Source organism: Ambystoma mexicanum, chromosome 5p (genome assembly GCF_040938575.1).
Source record: "Ambystoma mexicanum isolate Mex_15411 chromosome 5p, UKY_AmexF1_1, whole genome shotgun sequence".
Lineage (NCBI taxonomy): Eukaryota > Metazoa > Chordata > Amphibia > Caudata > Ambystomatidae > Ambystoma > Ambystoma mexicanum.
In genome coordinates, this window is record NC_090930.1 from 533513320 (window position 1) to 533532220 (window position 18901).

The 18901-nt window shown below is 43.2% G+C and overlaps 1 protein-coding gene and 1 long non-coding RNA gene across 16 annotated transcripts in view; one reads left to right on the forward strand and one right to left on the reverse strand.

The window, feature by feature from the left end:
- Nucleotides 1-13514, reverse strand: part of LOC138481679 (uncharacterized) — a 373247-nt gene extending 359733 nt beyond the window's left edge. The window contains exon 1 of the long non-coding RNA XR_011274326.1: nt 13408-13514. This is a non-coding gene — a long non-coding RNA (uncharacterized lncRNA). The remainder of the gene's footprint in view (nt 1-13407) is intronic.
- Nucleotides 13515-13897: 383 nt separating this feature from the next.
- The window catches only part of DACH2 (dachshund family transcription factor 2), a 1006899-nt gene continuing 1001895 nt past the window's right edge, over nt 13898-18901 (forward strand). For 9 of the 15 annotated variants that reach the window (XM_069612938.1, XM_069612942.1, XM_069612941.1 and 6 more), the window contains exon 1: nt 13959-14566. In XM_069612938.1, coding sequence (XP_069469039.1) covers nt 14067-14566 — 500 coding nt within the window. In that variant the 5' untranslated portion in view covers nt 13959-14066. Of the gene's footprint in view, nt 14567-18901 lie in introns of all 15 variants that reach the window. The other 6 variants (XM_069612950.1, XM_069612951.1, XM_069612946.1 and 3 more) reach the window with 4 other exon arrangements.

The following is an 18901-nucleotide window of genomic DNA, read 5'->3' on the forward strand; positions in this document are numbered from 1 at the left end:
TTTTAGGCCAAATCTTTCATGTTTAAAATTACCAAAATGTATCAGAAAGGCAAAACAAGGTCCCACAGACCTGAGGATTGGACTGATCTGTGCCGCACATAATATGTAACCTGTGTGTATAATTTGCCAAGAGATTGCAAGTGTAGAAATGAATGTTTTTGGCAAAATCAGATTTTAAGTCAAGTAAATGTGGGGTTTTTTGGACATTGGAAAACTCACCTCATAAATCTGACATCATTCCCTTGGAAATCCAACCAACTGAGAGCGAGGCAGAGACTAGTACCCTTGCCCAATCCCTTTGTTAGGGGTGTGTTTAGTGAAGCCTGCCCCAGTCATATAATTGGATGATGTCACTAGGCATTATAAATAAGGGTCCCTGACAAGACTCTGGATACACATTCTTCCTGATTTACGGTGCTGCGTTCCTGTACCCGTCATCTTTCAGATCTAGATCCCAACAACAAGGCCAAGCATTGCTGATCCTACTCCAGGGCCCACTGCAGCACCCAAGCAGTGCTGACCCCTTCACAGCAAGGCCTCCAATATAAAAAAAACACTAATATCCCAGTAACCAGGTGAAAACTGTGGTACTTTTGGCATCCTGATCCAGCTTGGCTTGCTGCCAATCACTGCATGCTGCTGCCATCCTGCTACTCTGATGACCTATATTATCCAGTGACCAGAATTGCCAGTTCAGAAGTGCTACCCGGTAACCAGTCCCTGCCCAGCTGATCCTGTCGCGCTGATTTTGTCAAGCTGTCCTTTGTTAGACCAGATCAGTGTGGTGACCAGAATGCTGACAGTCCCAAAATCTTAAACTAAAGTGGACTGTGAGTATCAATAGGAACCATAGAAAACCATAGTATACCTTGCCTTGCCTTGTTCTTAGTTCCTCTTTCTAAGTCATCCTATACTTACCCTGATAACTTGTAATACAGTCAGAATCCTTCTTGCAACCCTGCCATTGATTTCTAGTGCTAGCGCCAGCTCTTTTAGTAATTTTGTCTTGTGAAATCCTAAGTCATTGATCCTATTTCGAGTGATCGGACTGATCCCGGGGGGGGGGGCGGGCGCTGGGGAGCTATGGTTGAATTCGCGAATCAACCCTGGAGCTTACTGTGTCCCTCTTTGGTAGCCTAGCCTGAATGCTCTAGTGTAGAGTAAAACTGTTCTTGTCAAAACTGATTTCCTTTCCTTTTTCACCAATCCATTTTACTCAAAATGCACCTTTCTAGATGTTGCATAATTCACTCAATTTACCAGCTAGAAACCTAATTTCACTTCCATATTGTACCTATGATCTATAGCTATACCTCAATACATAACCCGCACTCTAAATGAGTGTATTTCTCACGTTTCTATTAAAAACCATATGGGTAATTTCAGGCGGGAATTGCAAAGTTTGCTAAATTTCTAACGTGTCATTTACTGCAATCTGTTTTAAACCTGCCACTCAATTTTGACTATATGCTCTTGGTTATCCATTGCCTGGGATTGTTAGTACTTGTACATTGTTTCAAGGTTTTTACACACATTCATTAATTCATTCATCCATTTCCAATTGTCATTTTTAGCATTGCCAGGGTTTAAAATCAGTTTTTCTCTCTTGTTTGGGGAGGGAAGATCGGATTTCAATTCATTCTGTTTTCAACGTGTCATTCCTGATTACCTGCTGCTTCTGTTTATCCACTCAGAATTGATTAGTTGTGGGTTGAGGGAACATTGTAGAGGGAAATTGTAACTCAAGTGCTATCTTACCTAAAATCAAAAAGTGCTTCTATGCCCTGGTGTGTTGTAGCTGTGTTAATAGAAGCTTAAACTAAGTGCATTGCAATAACTACTGTTATTATCACCCCATTGGTGATTGCTGCCCAATATTAAAAATGGTATGATTTCTTTTTAATTTTCAAATAAATAAATAATTATTATATTTTACCAACCAGCCTGGTTCATGGTCCATTGTGACCCGGAGTATTTGAAAAGGGGGTGTGCTTTGAGTGGTGTAGCATCTCAATATTGAATCTAACATGAAACATAAGCATTTCAATTGTGCGCTGCATACTAGGCCGAGACTAAGGTGTGCGTAGCCTGATTGAAATCCTTAACATCTGAGCAAAACTATGTGGTTTCGCTAAGTTAAATTTTTGTGTAGATTTTTTTTTATAAATGGGTTATTCTCCGACACAGGATTAGTCAAGAGAGTTGCATGAGGGGTGACTTCTCTATTTATTATCTGCCAAAATTCACCCATGTTTTTTCTTGGCTAATGCCCTCAACATAGCTTGTACGTTATTTTGAAGCATGGTAGTCTTATATGAACGAAACACATTTTTGTAATATTGTTTCCTTTTTTATAATTGGGAGGAACATCTGGGTTATTTGATCTTTTTATCTTTACCAAGTCCTTTCCATATTGTTTCTTTTCTTCTACCACCTCCACGTCAAATACCTGGGAGTGCCAAAAAGATGGCCTTTTGGAACAAGCATTAGTCACCACAAAGATCTCTAGAATTGAAGTATAATTCAGTACGTCCTGGACGCTTACTTTCTTGCACCTATCCAAGTGACGGTAATAAAGGATACTAAGCCTCTGTATTGTGCCATGAGTCCTCTTAAGTCTGTTTCTACCCGTGGAGATTACCAGGTTGGGGCATATATCTCCACCCCTGTTTTTCTACCCACTCTACAGATCAAGTGGAGGATCCTGTGGTAACTGTTACCATGTGTCCAGATTTTGAAGTTATCAATAGAAGGCAATAAATGTCTGAAGACAAACTGGTAGTCTAATGTCTCTACCTGTGAACCTTGCCACCATGTCGCCCTACCTGGGTTGTCTCCACACACATTAACATTCAACATGTGCAAGTCCATCAAATTGATTGCCTTTAGCCACTTCAAAGCTCTTTTCTGTGCTGATTTACAATCCATAGCTGGAATACTCCATAAATCCCCCTTATTATCACTACAGTTAATATCCCATCACCACACAAGATAAAACATGGGTTATTTAGGTCTTTGTGATAGTCATCGATCAGGTCCAATAACCCATTTACAAAATTATCTTCCTCAATTGCAACCGGGTTCCAGTATAGGTTAATAATTACACTATCCCCACAAGCGGGATAGAGATTGGAGTCCCACATTAACTTTATTAGTTGCACAAATGAATTAATGTTTTCAGTCCCTAACACGGTTACCCCAATGCCATCCTTTATGGTTATTAGAGAGCCAGCCGACGGTCTTCCTGCCCTACCTTTTAGCACCAGATTTAAAAATAATTAAAAGCAATCCAAAACAGAGCAATAGCGCAGCCAGATCTCCTGCAAGCAGATGATGTCAAAATTGTTTAATTTTAGACTTCCATGCCTAAACAAGTGTGCATGCCCTCCAGTATTCCAGGAGGCCATGGCTATAGAGCCCACCCCCTTTTTGAAGTGTTCGCTAGTTGCCTTTTTTTATATAGCAATGCCTGTGGCAGCCATGACCATGACATATCCTGATCAGTCTCGGTGGTCCCTTTGCAATCTGTCACCTCTCTAATATTACTGCCCTTATTAGCATCACATTTTACTCTAATAGCATGCCGTCCCCTTTTTACAAGTTCCACACTTCCCTGGAGTCCTGACAGTTTATCATATAACATTTCAGACTCACTTAATAGGCTTCCGACTGGACCCCTAGGTTCGCGAGTTTCTAACTTCTTATCCTGGTCGAACTTCTTGTATTGCCGTACCCTGGCTACGTGATCAGCTTCTGTCAGGTGAAAGACAAGAGGAATTCAGGTCAAAGCCAAGAGGAATTCATGAAATTCCTTGGATTTAGGATTAACCTTTCAAGTAATAAACAGCTCTCTAAGTCTCTGGGTTTTTGGGTTGTTGCAGTGCGTAGGGTTTTTGTCTTTCTGGCATCAATGCCACTCAAAAGTGTTCCCTTCTTTGCAGCAAGAATCGCATTTGTTTTTTGCCTTTTTTCCGCAAGGTTAAAAAAATGTTGGGAACGTGTGGGTGTGATTCAATGGTCTCCTTCCGTCTGGTTGCATACAAAGAGTGTTCTGGGCTGTGGTTGGGTTTCGTGTGGGGTCATGATATTTTCTTAATTTCACTGCCTGATCACATAATACCTCTTTTGCGTGGTTACAAGGAGGCTCTTCATTATCCTCCATAGAAGAAACAGAAAGCTGTGGCAGTGAGGAATATAAGGCCTCCATCACGGCCATGATATCTGCGACCTTTAAGTCAGTCGATTCACCCCCTACCTTTTCGGCCCTTGTTACCTGTGTAGTTATAGAAGATCTCTTTGTCTTGAGTTTTTTTTTATTTTCTGGGAACATTGGTGGTAAAGTTAAAACCCGCAAAACTTTTCTGCAATCGTTCGACTTCATTTTGTGTGAACCCGTTATATTTGTGGGCTTTTTCCCCAAAATCCTTCTCTACAATTTTGTTCTCACATTTCTTCCTTTTCCGACATTTAAATATGGGATAGTCAACTAATGGCGACTCAGCATCCTCTGCATTGTCCATCGTCATGGATTCATTCAGGGATATCTCATCCCTGGTCTCCCCACGGTGAACCCGGTTTCCTTCACACGGAGTGGGGGTATTTACCACCAATACAGATGGTTTGTCACAAGTTATTAGAGGGTTTAAATGTCCCTGTTGTAGGCATCGGCCTGGCATCTCACTCTCGATGCTATACCTATCTTACACGACCGCTGTTAGGGACTAAGTGGTAAATAGATTACAGGGTTTGGTTGCACATTTCGGTCATACACTCCCCCATTCCTTGGTGGTTTACAATCATTCCTTGCTTGTTGCACCTGTCCACCCGATCAGGTTTAAGACTTGTAGGAGGGTCGGGATTTAGCCCGGCAGAGATGTTCCTGGCACCTATTATAAAACCCTCTATAACAATCATCTTTGAGTGCAACATAACTAAGAGGGTAGCTTGGTCTTTAATGTTATCATTCATTGAGTCATATAGTTTGAGAAATGGAGCAAATGCGATTGTTAAAGCAGACAATATGATGCTATTTTCAAAGTGGAATGGATCTAGGTTTTTACCTCTCTGTGCTGCTTGGGATCTTCTTAGTGCTTGTTCAGGTGACGCTGTGGCTGTATTGTCTGATGAAGACAATGAAGAGGAGGATGCAATCGAGTTAGCCGAATCTTCTATGTTTCCATGTGAAGTCTCAGGTAGCAGGGGGGAAGTACTTGCTGCTGCCAAAGCTGGTATAAAAGGATCCAGGTCACCTCTGTGACCTCTGTGACCAATATTCTGAGTGTAGGATCTCGTGACTGGTGCCTTTAGGCCCGAGTCCCCCAGCTCAATCACACGTGCAATACGCTCAATCTCAAACATTAGGTACTCTCCAGGGCACAACCGGGGGTCCTAGTTAAAAGGACTGTAGCCAGCATAGGGGGCACTAGAGTTGGCAGTACAACTGTGACTGGGGGTAAAAAGGGCAACATGGGAATTGCTGGGGTTAGAGGCACAGATGGCAAGACTAGCACAGCTGAAGTTGCCCTCTGCTCCAACTTGGCACTCCATCCAGCAACTCTGTTTCTGTAATTTTAGCTGCATTATTTACCAGTTCATTATTCAATGATCAAATCTTTTTTTGAAAAGTACAAAGTGACCTTATGGTTTTCTTTACATTTAAAGCACCAGAGTTCCTTTTCCTGTTTAGGGGCACTTTCACACATCACTTTGAGGACTTGTTTGTTGACTCCTTGTCCCCATGCAATGGAGGACTGGGGCTCTACATCTGGCTCATGGACAAGGGAAGGCTTCAATGGGATGCTGTTAGCTGGCAAATTCACCTCCTTAGTGTTTAAGTAAGAGCCTGAGTATGCATCAAAACTCTTGATGATCAGTGAGGCAGGTAGCAAAACCTCTGCCACAATTATGATAGGTGTTACCCCTAAGTCTGTCAGGGCAATAAAGGGTCATTGGAAGTACACATAGGAATGTTCAAAGGAACTGCCTCTACATCAGGATTGCACTCACATGATGGTGCCTTCCCCGTTACACAATGTTTTGTTCATGGTATTACTCCGAAGATCTTACCTCTCCTCCATCTTCCAACCAGTGGGGTGCCCCCACGCTCAGCTCTGGGGATGAGGGTATGACTTTGGAGGGGCAGTTGGGTGTACTTGACAGAATGAGCAGTGCAGTGAAGTCATAGATTATTACAAGCATTCTGAAGCCCAGTAGTCAATAGTCAGTAAACAATGTGGGTCCTCGGGGTTAAAGATGTAGCAATGAGGATATCAAATGAAAGCTGTTCCAAACAAGTGCTAATTGCACTCACTGCACTTCCATGTCAGTTTATTGGGCCAAATCTAAAGCATGGGGATCCTACTGATGCCGCTGCCACACTGCTCCCTTCTACTAAAGTGTTCTGTGGCACTGTATTTTAGTGCTCTGTAGCAATCCTTAGAATGAGCTCAAAGGGTTATACACTGCAGTTATTGGTCAGGCAAGACCGGCCATACTGCTGCCATAATAGCATACCCAGAATGGCAGCTAGTCAACCACAGGTGGAGCGTGTGAACTTACCAAACTGGGGGGCCACCGACCCACAAGGTCGCTGGCACCAGTGTGTCAGTCAACGCTCACCATAAACACGGTAGCACTCTCTCCAGTTTCTCAAATCCTTCTACTTCCAGGCCGAGCTGGGATGAGCCACCACTGGGGCAATCAAGGCACAGCACTGGGGTGCTACACTCTGCTTTCGCTTCAGCTCAGCTCAACTCAAGGTGCAAGGAAAGGGCCTTACAGTATTTGCATGTCAAGCTGCTTTAGATGTAACAGGGGAATTAATTTCAAATGTGTTTTGCATTAATGTTATTTTCTATACCAACATTCTTTGACACCTATGCTTGCTCCTGAATTTGAAGAGAATATACTGTTTTTATTTACTATGTGAATTAGTTGAATACACTGGCCAATAAGCGGCAAAGTAATTATGGACTTAGATTATGTTCTTTAGATGTTGCACTGTCCTATTAGAATTAGATTCAGAAATATAATTAAATGATGATCTTTGATGCAACTGCATGTGCACACATCTCTTAGTAAGATCCACACAGGCAGGCCAATTCTTTTTTCTATTAACCTTTTACAAATATACCAATATTTCATTGTGGTGACTACCCCAGGATATAGTGAGGGCACCACCTTTCAAGTTATTTTCCTTTAATAAAATTTCGTTTTGATTCCTAATACAGTCTGTCTCTTAACCCAGAATGATGGGGTGGGATTGTTTATGAGGAGGCATCAAATTAGGGGATACACATTATCAATATTTATAATTGAACCCACAAAAGATCTAATACAGCAGAACAAACAGAGGACAGAGAGATGGTTAAAAGGGATGCCAGGAAGCAGGAGGAGGTTCTTGGTTATTTGCATGAGGTTAGAGGAAATGGATGTGGCTGTTCAGAAGGAGGAAGGACAGTGGAGTGCAGTGCGTAGGTGATTTTTGGAGGGGTGATGCATTAGTTATTGAGTGCAAGAGTTACTGTGTTGTGATTGTGTATGAAAGAGTGGTGATTGTGGTTAGGAGGAATTTAGTGAGTGAATATGAACTGCTTATATGAGTAAAAGGAGGGTGTTTGAGCAGAAGGAAGGTGGAGTTGTAATGTGGAGAATTTAGTAGTAGTGTGAAGGAGTGAGCATTGTAGAGAAGGAAGTACTAGTATGGAGGAAGGAGTATCATTGTAATGTATGGAGGACTACAGAAGTGAAGTTAGGAATAACATTGAAGGTTAGGCGGCGAGGTTTAGGAGTGAAAGACATTGGAGGGACAGAAGAAGTAGGAAAGAGAAATTGGAGGTGGATGGAGTTGAATGGAGTAGAGTAGGATGAGATGAACATCGGAAATTACGAGGGAGAGGAGTATGAGTGCTTGATCGTAAGGAGACCGAATTGGGCAGAGTGTCTGAAAGGCACAATACAAATAACCTTTTCAGACCACTAACCACTGGGCAGTGTAGGGGCAGTCTAGGAAGTCCTTGGTGGAGGTTAGTCAGATAAGGCAACCTGTCTTTATTTATTTATTTATTGTACTTGTTGGTAGCACCTAGACCCAGAGGTATCACTGTGCAAAGGTCTTTAGGTCTTCACATCTTGTAAAAGCAAGTACTTTGAACGTAGGGTGGAACCCGCTGTATCTACTATCATGAGGAGTAGGAACACCTGGGTTAGGGAGGATTGGTGTGCTTTTTACGGAGAAGTAGTGCTTGAAACTAAAACAAAAACCATTTAATCATCTGTGAGTATATATTCTTCTACAGAATAAACATATTAATTATTACTGCTGGTCTGTGTTCTATGTCAATACAGAACATCTCCACATTTTCACATAAAACGTCCCATCTAATACTTTGTTTTCTCTAGTGCCCCCAACAAGTGTTAGCATCAGAGAAGAGTTTTACAATTTGCATTTACGTCAGTTTATCTAACACTATCAACAAGTGTCGGCAACAGAGACCAAACTACATTGCATTTCACATTTAACTTTCTTATTCTTGGAACAATTCTACTGTGGAACATAGTGTATGGTTTTATGGATAAAAGCTTCTATTTTTGGAGAAAACAAAACTGAGGTTAATTTAGAGTGTCACACAAATATGAGAATATAACTTTGTGACAGAAAATGAATCAACACGTCATTCTTACTGGGCATTGGAACTCTGCCTAATGCATATTTCTTTTTTTCTGTCCAAAGTTATTTGTAAAAATGGCATTCGGTATTTAAATTAACTATATTTACTCTGGAATAACATGGACAAATTAACCTAATTTATACTTCACCGTAAGAGGTATTGGGTCTGGTTCACAGAAATGTTATATAATGACCTAATCACTTTGGAAAACGCTCTGTGAATCAGGCCAATAGGCTTTATTCAGGATTTGTCTTTGTATGTAAACTAGGTTTTCAACAGGTCAGGAAGTTAAACCACCACTTCAAATCTGTGAAATGCTGTATACCATCTCACAAATTTGGGCATAAGTTATTCCTATGAAAACTCTGGAATTAATGTATTCGGTTACTATTTGGTTACTGTGAAAGGATGCCATGTGCCTTGTGCAATCATTAATTCTGGTGCACATCTTTTAAAATACACTTCCACCCAGTTCCCATTCAGTGGCCCAGCTGTTAAAAGATTCCCCTAAAAGACTTACAATAGCTATAAGGGTATTTATTTAATTCCTAGGATATATGTCTGAAGGTACAGGGATTGTTATACTTACTTTTGGTTTGTCTTTTAAAGGCACTGGTCAGATAGGGACATCAACAACTCTGGGAAGTTCAGCCAGCTAAGCACTGCTCCCAGTCAGTCATCTGCTTTCAAATTCCCTCTCAGGCAATCTGGTTCTGTCTTAGGCAAACTTTCTGCATCACTCCCTGTGGCAAAAGTCCCATCAGCTATATCCAAGTGTATTCCCAGTCAGAATTTCTTCTGTGAAACAGCTTCCTTCGTCTGAAGATTTCTGAAGAAATTGCCCCATTTTCTGTGTGATTGGCCTTTAATAGCTGATAACCTCCACCAACGCAGCATCATTTGATGTGAAATGTTCTCATTATACTTGGCTTATTGTTGGTTCTCTTCAAAGACTAACGTTCCCAATTATTATCTCATTTATTTTTATGTATTTTACTATTTGACAATGGGAGGGTTTTCTCCTCCCATCTGGAGTTCTGATCAGATTTGGACTCTAAAGTATTTTTCCTCTATTACTTTTGTTATGGAACTATACCATAATTGAGACTCGCATATTTGAAAGCACAAGAGAATTCTAAATGTGTAGTTTTCCTACAAGTTCCATTGATTTGTAATATAAAAAAGTTATTGAAATATGTACATTTAATAATAATTCACATATATTAATATATTGTGTTTGTACATATATTATAGGGAATGTGTCACTGATTCTAAATCTGTTTTTGGTTTTTAAAACATGCAAAGCATTCGAATGTTACGACCAATAAAGTAATTGCATTTTGGTGCAGTCAAATCAATCCACTTATTTTAATTTGTTTTTCCATTTCTGTCAATTGCATGTCTCAATGAAGATGAATATTAAATAAAGGTCTGGTTAGGCTTCAAGCCAGGAAACAGACATGTACAGATAATTATGTATGGCTCTGCTACACGCTGAAAGGTTTGGGGCATGCTGGAAGCCTAATTAGCAATTTTGCTTCAGCACAATAGCACAGCACAATAGCACATACAACATAAATAACAACTTTGATATCAATCACTTATTATTAAACCGTATAAATTGATGAAAACGTGTGAATAAATTGTTTGTGCACTCGAATGCTTAGAGTAATAAAATACTAATGTATCCCTTACTTTATCTTCATACCCATAGCGCAGACCATAATCAAAACAACAGCCAACACGTGTTTTTACCCATTGGGGTCTTTTTCAAGGCCAAATGTGGGTCCATTCTCTTTAAAAACCTGTGTGGTTTCCAATGGTAAGTCATGAAATAGTATTAATATACATCACTAATTTATCCTAATGGCAAGGGATCTGTTATTATGTTAATTGGGTAATTTACCTATTCAATACAATGTTGCTGTAAAAAATAATTATCCAAGGAGTGTATGTAATGCTCTTTTCAGTGGTTTGGTAAAAATGATATCAATGAAAATACAGTGGATGCATTCATCCAAGCCCTGTTGGGCTGTTGGAGTCCCACATGTGTCAGCTCGAATCCCTTGTCATTAGGATCAACAGATATATATTATTACTATTACACAACTTACCATTGGAAACCGCACAGGTCTTTTAAGAGAACAAACCCACATTTGGTCTTGAAAAAGACCCGATGGTCGAAACATGTGTTGGCTGTTGTTTTGATTATGGTCTTCGCTATGGATATGGAGACACACTAAGGAATACATTAGCATTTGATTACCCTAAAAATGTGAGTGTTGCAAACAATTTAGTGACATTTTCCCGTCATTATATGTGGTCTAATAACCAGTTGAGTGATTCAAATCATGGTTGTTATTTATGTTCTATGCGCTATTGTGCTGAAGCAAAATTGCTTTCCATGTGATTGAGCATCGCCACGCTATAGCCTTGACACAAGCAGCACACTGAGCATCACGGAACGCATTTGTGCACAATTGGACCAGCTTAAAGGGCTCGACATGCTGGAAACCTAGTCTGTTGATTCATTGTCTATTTTAAGAAACATATCCATTCCTTATGACTTGGATTTGGCCATAAAACTATGAGACACCAAAAAAATATTTAGCACGTATTGTGTCCTTTTTGGTTCTATTTTGAGAATCATCATATGCTTTGAAAACCCATCTGTTTCTATTTAGTTACACTGATAGATTAGTTACTGATTGATGATGGGCTTTTTATTGCCAGAGAATTCCACTCTGAAATCTAGTCTTGAGAACTTCTTTAAGGAACACATGATAGGTTTTTATTGTATTTTAATATTTCAATTGAGATAAAAAAAGAAACACAGGCTAGATGCTATTGGTGTGTTTTTCTCCTAATTCTGCAGCTGACAATGTTATTTAATTCAATATGTACAATCTATATTTTATTTTAAAATACAATTTGGGGGTTCTTTTGCATCTAAAATACATGTTTAGGTCCTTTGTGTGTAACATGGGTGCACAAAGGAACACTATTAGGATTTAACATTTTGCTTACAGGCAATTTCTATGAGATGTACTTGATAGAGATGATACAGCCATGCTCAATACATGTTACAGTTACACTAAATAACCTGCCATGGTTCAACGTAGCACAAGGCTAACTAATGTACACAATAATATGTTGTCAATCAGAGGTGCCGAAAAGTAAAAAGCCACCTTTGCCTCTTGGAACTCTTTGTTTCAGCAGCTGTCAGGAATGCACATATCACCTTTGATCCGGCCCTGCTGCCATTGCAGAGCTGGTGCTGGGAGTGTCAGGAGACTATCTCAGCAAAGGCACATGAGTGCACCATGTTTTTGTGAGCAGCATTGTGAAAGAGGGGGTCTAATTGGCAGACCTCTCCTTCAGAAACAGAATTACCCACATCACTTTTTTAATACAATTCAAAAAATCTCTAACTATCCTGCCCTCATCAGGTGTCATTCTGTCACGTACATATACAATATATATGTATTATGTTAATGACAGGCGCCATGCCGCCTTAAAGGTAGGCACTGCAGTGGGAAAGAGTAGGGCTCTGAGTAATGAATATTACTGGCATGTAGATTCTCTATTGTTTTAATTTTCATATTGTCAAACACTCCCTTGAATGTCTGACTTGAATGCCTATTATTATTCAGTATGGTGCCAAATGTGACATACATTTTACTTGTAAAAAATCGCAACGCTTTTTGTCCTCTTTACCTTTTATATTTGCTAGCTTTATGCTGTATACAGTACACACATACTGCAGCTTTAACCCCATAGATGCCGAAATGTCCCTTTGACTGAAAGTAATGGCACAGGTTTAAAGCGCACACACTGTGAAAACATTTTTTTTTAATTATGCGTTGAAACAAACTCAACCTTTAATTATGTACATAACCATTCATAAAAAAAGTACCTCATACATAGAAAATGGTTTAATACCTTTAACACTTTAACACAGCAGATAATTGATCATTATAATTACTCATAGTACACCGTACATTTTTCATTAAAAAAAAAAATAAAACAGAAAAGAAAAGAAAAAGAACTTCAGTATGACCCTTAACCAGCATTACACAAAGTCTTAACAATTGTAGCTGCCTCATTTCAAGAGAAAATAGAAACTGCAACAATATAAGGTGTCCAACTGCAATGCACTGATAAATCCTGCGACAGCAATCATAGATGAAGTTCTACGACCCTCTAAAAGAATTGCCTTCAACCAAATTAATTTCATGAAATTCATAAGATTTCCTAAAATATGTGACTTGTAGTTGAGGCCGAGCCATACAAACAAGCACCCAACGTTGAACTGTGCATTTGTGCAAAATCTACAACTAACTTGATCCTTTGGGAAAACAATGACTTTGAGATACTTTCTAGCTGAAAGAAAGACGTTGTTTCTTAACATAGGCTCGTAGCCTGGTTATACTGGTGTTCACAAGTGCTTCCAATGGCGACTGAGGACTTGAGGCAACATGAAGCAGTGTGATTTGCCCAAGGCCACACACTATTTGATGAAATGTGGGATTATAACTCGGGTGGTATGTTTAAAAACGTCGAGATGTTGCGCCTCCGCAGCATTTTTTTCTTACAGCGGGTTGTATGGGCTTTGCCTAGGGAAGGTATGCTTGCTCTTACATGGGCACTCGGTGCTTTAATAAAGGGTCTTTTTGCATTAAAAAAATGCAACTACAGATGTCGTCATAACTATAAATTATGCAGTTCTGGTACGTACATTTTGTGTGCAGCATTGTTCATCTATGCTCCAGCTTCGATGGTCCCAAGGATTCCCAGCGGGAAGTAAACTGCATGCACATTGGGCAGTTCCCTGGCATCCCTGCAAATTAATAAATGCCCACGTAAACGGCATGTAAATAAACAACACACACGTGCTTGGTGGGGGGGAAAGGAGAAGCGAAGGCCAGGTGCAAGGGGCTAGAATTTGGACAGTAGTATGACCGTGAGAGGTTGCCGAGAGACAGACACGCTGCAAGGCTTTCCTGAGAGAAGGTTCAGAAAGGTACCACTATTGAAACTTATAAGCACGTCCTGGGAACTCGCTTCCCACGGCTGTAAATAAACAGAAGGGCGACTGGAGCGCCTCGGATTCAGATGTGGGTCTGGGGGAGGGAAGGGGAGGCGCCGAGGCGTCGAGATTTGGCAGGACTGTAATCAGAGGGGCGCTCTGTTATCAGAAGGAGGGGGATTGGCTGCGGCGACTGCCAGTCTCCGGGGCAGGGGCAGGCTCTGTGACTGACTGCTGCCGCTGCTTGCGCTGGTCCTGTTTCACACACAAGTACTATTGCAGCGCGCAGGCACCGCAGGCGGACAGGGAGATCAAGAGTAAACAGAGGCAGGAAGATACAGGGAGCGCGCGCGAGAGAGAGAGAGAGCATGGCTGTCTCAGCACCTCCGCCCGTCATCTCTGCCACCCCGGGCAGCGAGGGCTTGTTCAGAGCGGACCCCCTGTACTCCAGCCCGGCCGAGTCCCCCCGACTCACCTCCAGCATGATCAACAGTTTCATCACCAGCAGCAACAGCAGCAGCAGCAGCAACAGCAGCGCGGGCAGCGGCGGCGGCGGCAGCAGCCTGGGCGGGGGCGCCGAGTGTAAGATGGTCGACCTGCACGGGGTGAAGGTGGCCTCCTTCCTGGTGGACGGACACGAGCTCATCTGCCTGCCGCAGGTCTTCGACCTCTTCCTCAAGCACCTGGTGGGCGGGCTGCACACGGTCTACACCAAGCTGAAGCGGCTCGACATCTCGCCCGTGGTGTGCACGGTGGAGCAGGTCCGCATCCTGCGCGGACTGGGGGCCATCCAGCCCGGGGTGAACCGCTGCAAGCTCATCACCAGGAAGGACTTCGAAACTTTGTACAACGACTGCACCAACGCCAGGTAAGGCTGCACGCCTCCTCCTCTGCCAACTTTGTGCCCGCGCCGCTAAAGGCAGGACGAGTCTCCTGCATGCAGCTCCTGGTTCAGACGCACCGTCTTCTGGAAGATGCGTTGCACATCTGCTTATTGTGGGCAATCTAATTACCGAGTGCATACATCTATTCTGAATTCTTATTCTTTCTGTGGACAGTGTAGGTTCCTTTCCGTTGCTGTCTTTGTTATGAGCGTGGTTATCTATCATTCCTCCGTGTCTTGCCATTATTTTTCCTTTAAATGTGCAGAAGGAATGAGGCATCTGTGACCCTCGAGGCTGCCCTTTTTTGCACGGTGTGGCCCTGCCGCACGTGCATGTGTCCCCCTTTACTCAGCACACCAGCAGTACTTCCCAAAGTGCAGTCATATACGCGCAATTGCGTGAAGTGCAGCACTCCTGTCCCGCTCCTCGCTGACCGCTCTCTGCCTTTTTGGCGCATACTGACTGGCCTGTCTTGAAATCATACGATTTCCCGGCCTGCATGTCGTGCATAGCAAAGGCCGGTAGGGTTGGGGCAGAAACCCCTGCCAGATGACAGACGCTACGCCAGCAATAGGATAGTCCTCCTCGGTGCTGGCGTCCAGGTTTATCATATTATGAGACCAGCACACCTGCGTTTCCGGCTGGAAAGAGCCACAGTGGCGTGCGCTGCGGGCTGGTGTGGAAAGGGGGAGGAAGGGCATGTGCCCGTGGCATGATGCTCTACGCAACACCACAGGTGTTGCTGTGCCCACCAACTTGCAGAAGGGGCACACGTTTCCGTACGAAAACCCCGAGTTGCAGATTTAGTGCTCGATTCATGCCGTTTTTGCACCGTTCCAAGTGACTTTGCACTGCTGAAAAGTGACTGTCCACTGCCGACGCAAACACTGATGCATGGAACTGTGCAAAGTGCATTTTTGCAGTGCAAAGTCATGTTGTACTGCAAAAATGACTTTTCACTGACTTTGCAAAGTCACTTTTCAGCAGTGTAAAGTCACTTTGAACCGTGCAAGAAATTCCATGAATCGGGCCCTTTAAGTTTAGCGCCACGAGCTGATTCCCGCCTGTGTTATCCCAGTCAAAAGTACCCTGCAGCGCTGCTCGCTGTGCACACTCTTAACATGCGCTCCCACATAGCGCTGCTCGCTGGGCACACTCTTTACATGCGCTCCCACATAGCGCTGCTCGCTGTGCACACTCTTAACATGCGCTCCCACATAGCACTGCTCGCTGTGCACACTCTTTACATGCGCTCCCACACAGCGCTGCTCGATGTGCACACTCTTTACATGCGCTCCCACACAGCGCTGCTCGCTGTGCACACTCTTTACATGCGCTCCCACATAGCGCTGCTCGCTGTGCACACTCTTAACATGCGCTCCCACATAGCGCTGCTCGCTGTGCACACTCTTTACATGCGCTCCCACACAGCGCTGCTCGCTGTGCACACTCTTTACATGCGCTCCCACACAGCGCTGCTCGCTGTGCACACTCTTTACATGCACTCCCACACAGCGCTGCTCGCTGTGCACACTCTTAACATGCACTCCCACATAGCGCTGCTCGCTGTGCACACTCTCAACATGCACTCCCACATAGCGCTGCTCGCTGTGCACACTCTTAACATGCATGCACTCCCACATAGCGCTGCTCGCTGTGCACACTCTTTACATGCACTCCCACATGAGGTAGCCGGTGAGACCGAGGTGTAGACACTTTTTGCCAGTGGCCCACGAACATTTATATTGCCCAGATGTGGAAGCAGAGACTAGAACAAGGATCGCTATTGAGTGAGCCAGTCACTGAATACAGTAATATAGCGCCTTGCAAATTGCCTCTATGCGCTCCATCTTGTTCTAAACCAGCCGTTTAGTGATTAGACCATAATCTCGTTCTTAAAATGTCACTTTACATAAAAAATACCTGCCATCAAGCAGGGATATTTATGGGGAAAGTTCCCCTTAAATTAAGCCAGAGTATTTTCAGGGTGATTTTCCCTAGATTTTCCCTAGACTGCCAACCCTCGTGTTTGCAAGGCTTTTCATTTAAAGTCTAACAGGTTAACTGCCATGTCATGTCAGAAGCACAGGGCTTGATTTACATTTTACAATGGGGGTTTCCCATTGAACACCTGTTTTGTTAATCATGCCCATAGTTTGATGGGGCACCGAGCCCTTGCAATGTAAAAGTTTGGGGAAACTCCTCACGCACGTGACGCAGAGCAGGAGTCAGCGACAGCCTTCCTCTGCTCCCCAAACAAGAGTGCTCCCTGAGTGGAAAGGGCACGAGGAGATGGAGGCCCTGATTCATAGAGCGTTTTCCAATGGGGTTTTGCCATTATAAAACACTTCAGTGAATAAGGCCCAAAGCTTCCCGGGCAGAATGCTGCTCCTCCTCCTCACAGTTCCTGTCCTCCGTAAACCCTCTGCGTGCCAGTGGGAGTCACCAACTCCGTAAGTGAGCTATAGGAAGCACCATTTCATCACATTACCTGAAATATGGGTTGTTTCAAAAGAAACCTAGTCTAGACTGCTAACCTGTTAAATAGAATGATCCGGGGTTGCAAGAACTCCCTTTTGAGCCATCGGGCCTTATTGTTCAGATTTGTTGGGTCGTCCCCTTAACTTGCACTGAAGTTGTGGTGCCTCTGTGCACGCCCGGGCTCTATGCCTCACCCTGATCAGAGCACCTCACCACCACCACGACCCTCTTGTTCCGGAGGTTAGGTCCTCGTGCTCTGTAGCAGCCTCAGGGAGCTATATAATAATGTCAACCGTGAGCTAGTATTGCCTGGTTCTGAGGCGCTGCGTGCAGCGCTCCAGATAGGACATGAAGTGAGAGTATTTTGCTCCCTATTTTTTAAAGCTGGCAGTAAAACGATTTTTTAAAGAGTAGAAAAGTAAGTCCTGTTACCAATTTCAGTATTTTATAAGCGAGAAAAAATAATAATGTTTTATTAAACCTTTTTCTTTTCGCCTCGTTACCCGAGCACATTAAAAGATACATGTATACCTCTTCACATCAGGAAGTAATAACAGAGTTTCTTCCTGCTGCTCTATGTTTGACAGGTCCACCCATATCCATGGAGCAGTGTGCATGAAAGCGAGGGGGCCGTGCTTTCTAGTTTTTGGTAGGAGTATTTTTGCTCCCTGTTTTAATTTTTTAAGAGTATTTGCCTATTTTTAGGGAGTAAAAGTGGCTGATACTCCCCTTATCTGTAGGGCTGTGCACAACTCAGCCTTCTCAGGCTTTTATGCTACTGACACGTCTCAGGGTGAATGAATAAATAAAGATGCCAATGATAAAAAAGCACTGAAGATAGAGAAGCAGCTCAGGGAGTTAAAGGCTTGTGGCTGAGATCTGGGTTCCATGACTGTTGTGACACCCACAGCCTTTCATCCATCTGAACTTGATAAACTGAGTCTCATTTAAGGGTTAATAGTAACACCTATCACTAACAGTGCCAGGAAACGGCAAAGCTAAGAAAGCAATTGCTACATTAAATTTAATTAGTCTCGGGAGGATAGCTCAGGGGCAACGTGCTAGCCTTGGAAGCAAGATGACACGGAACACTACAGGTTTGATCCCCGGGTCCGCACTTAGAAACCTCTGGGTATTAAGCGCGTTATAAATAACCTATCTTTTCATCATATCATTAATATAAATATGGTGTGGCGCCTAACACAGAAATGCTTCTGAGTGTCCTCCATCTTCTCCCCTGGTATATGACACCGCTGAATTGGTGCAGCCTATGACTGGCTGGTGCAGCGCAGTGTACTGCGTGAATGGTGTCACTCACTCACTTGGACCTCGGCAGGGAGCGAGAACCATGAGGTAGAAAACCTGCACTGTGTACATGCCGTGTCAGGCACTGCAGGGATAGCGCAGTGACCACTACCTGTGCAGCCGTGGACGCACCAGCGCAGAAAATTCTTCCTGACAGGCAGGTACTGTTTCTGGAGTGACCAATATTGGAAAAATAAATGTGATTCAATTGTTAAGCTAACACCTTCTGACAGCAGCCGAGATCATCTTGGAGCGGCTCTGATTATTGCCACCGGGGATCTCAGCGGAATAAGGGATTAATCACCGGCCGTCCGTGTCGCAAGGCGAGTGTCTAGTTGTCATCTCTGGGACCCCAGATATATGCCACATTCGAGAGAAGTGTCTGACAATCAAAAGTGTAATTTTGCTCCTAAAACACCCCTTTGTGAGCTTAAGAATCAGGTATGCCTCTTTTGCAGACACAAGGCCACTTTACGAACATGCTGGAGGTAGCTGGAATCCATAGCAAGGCCATGGGTGCATGCTGGGGGGGG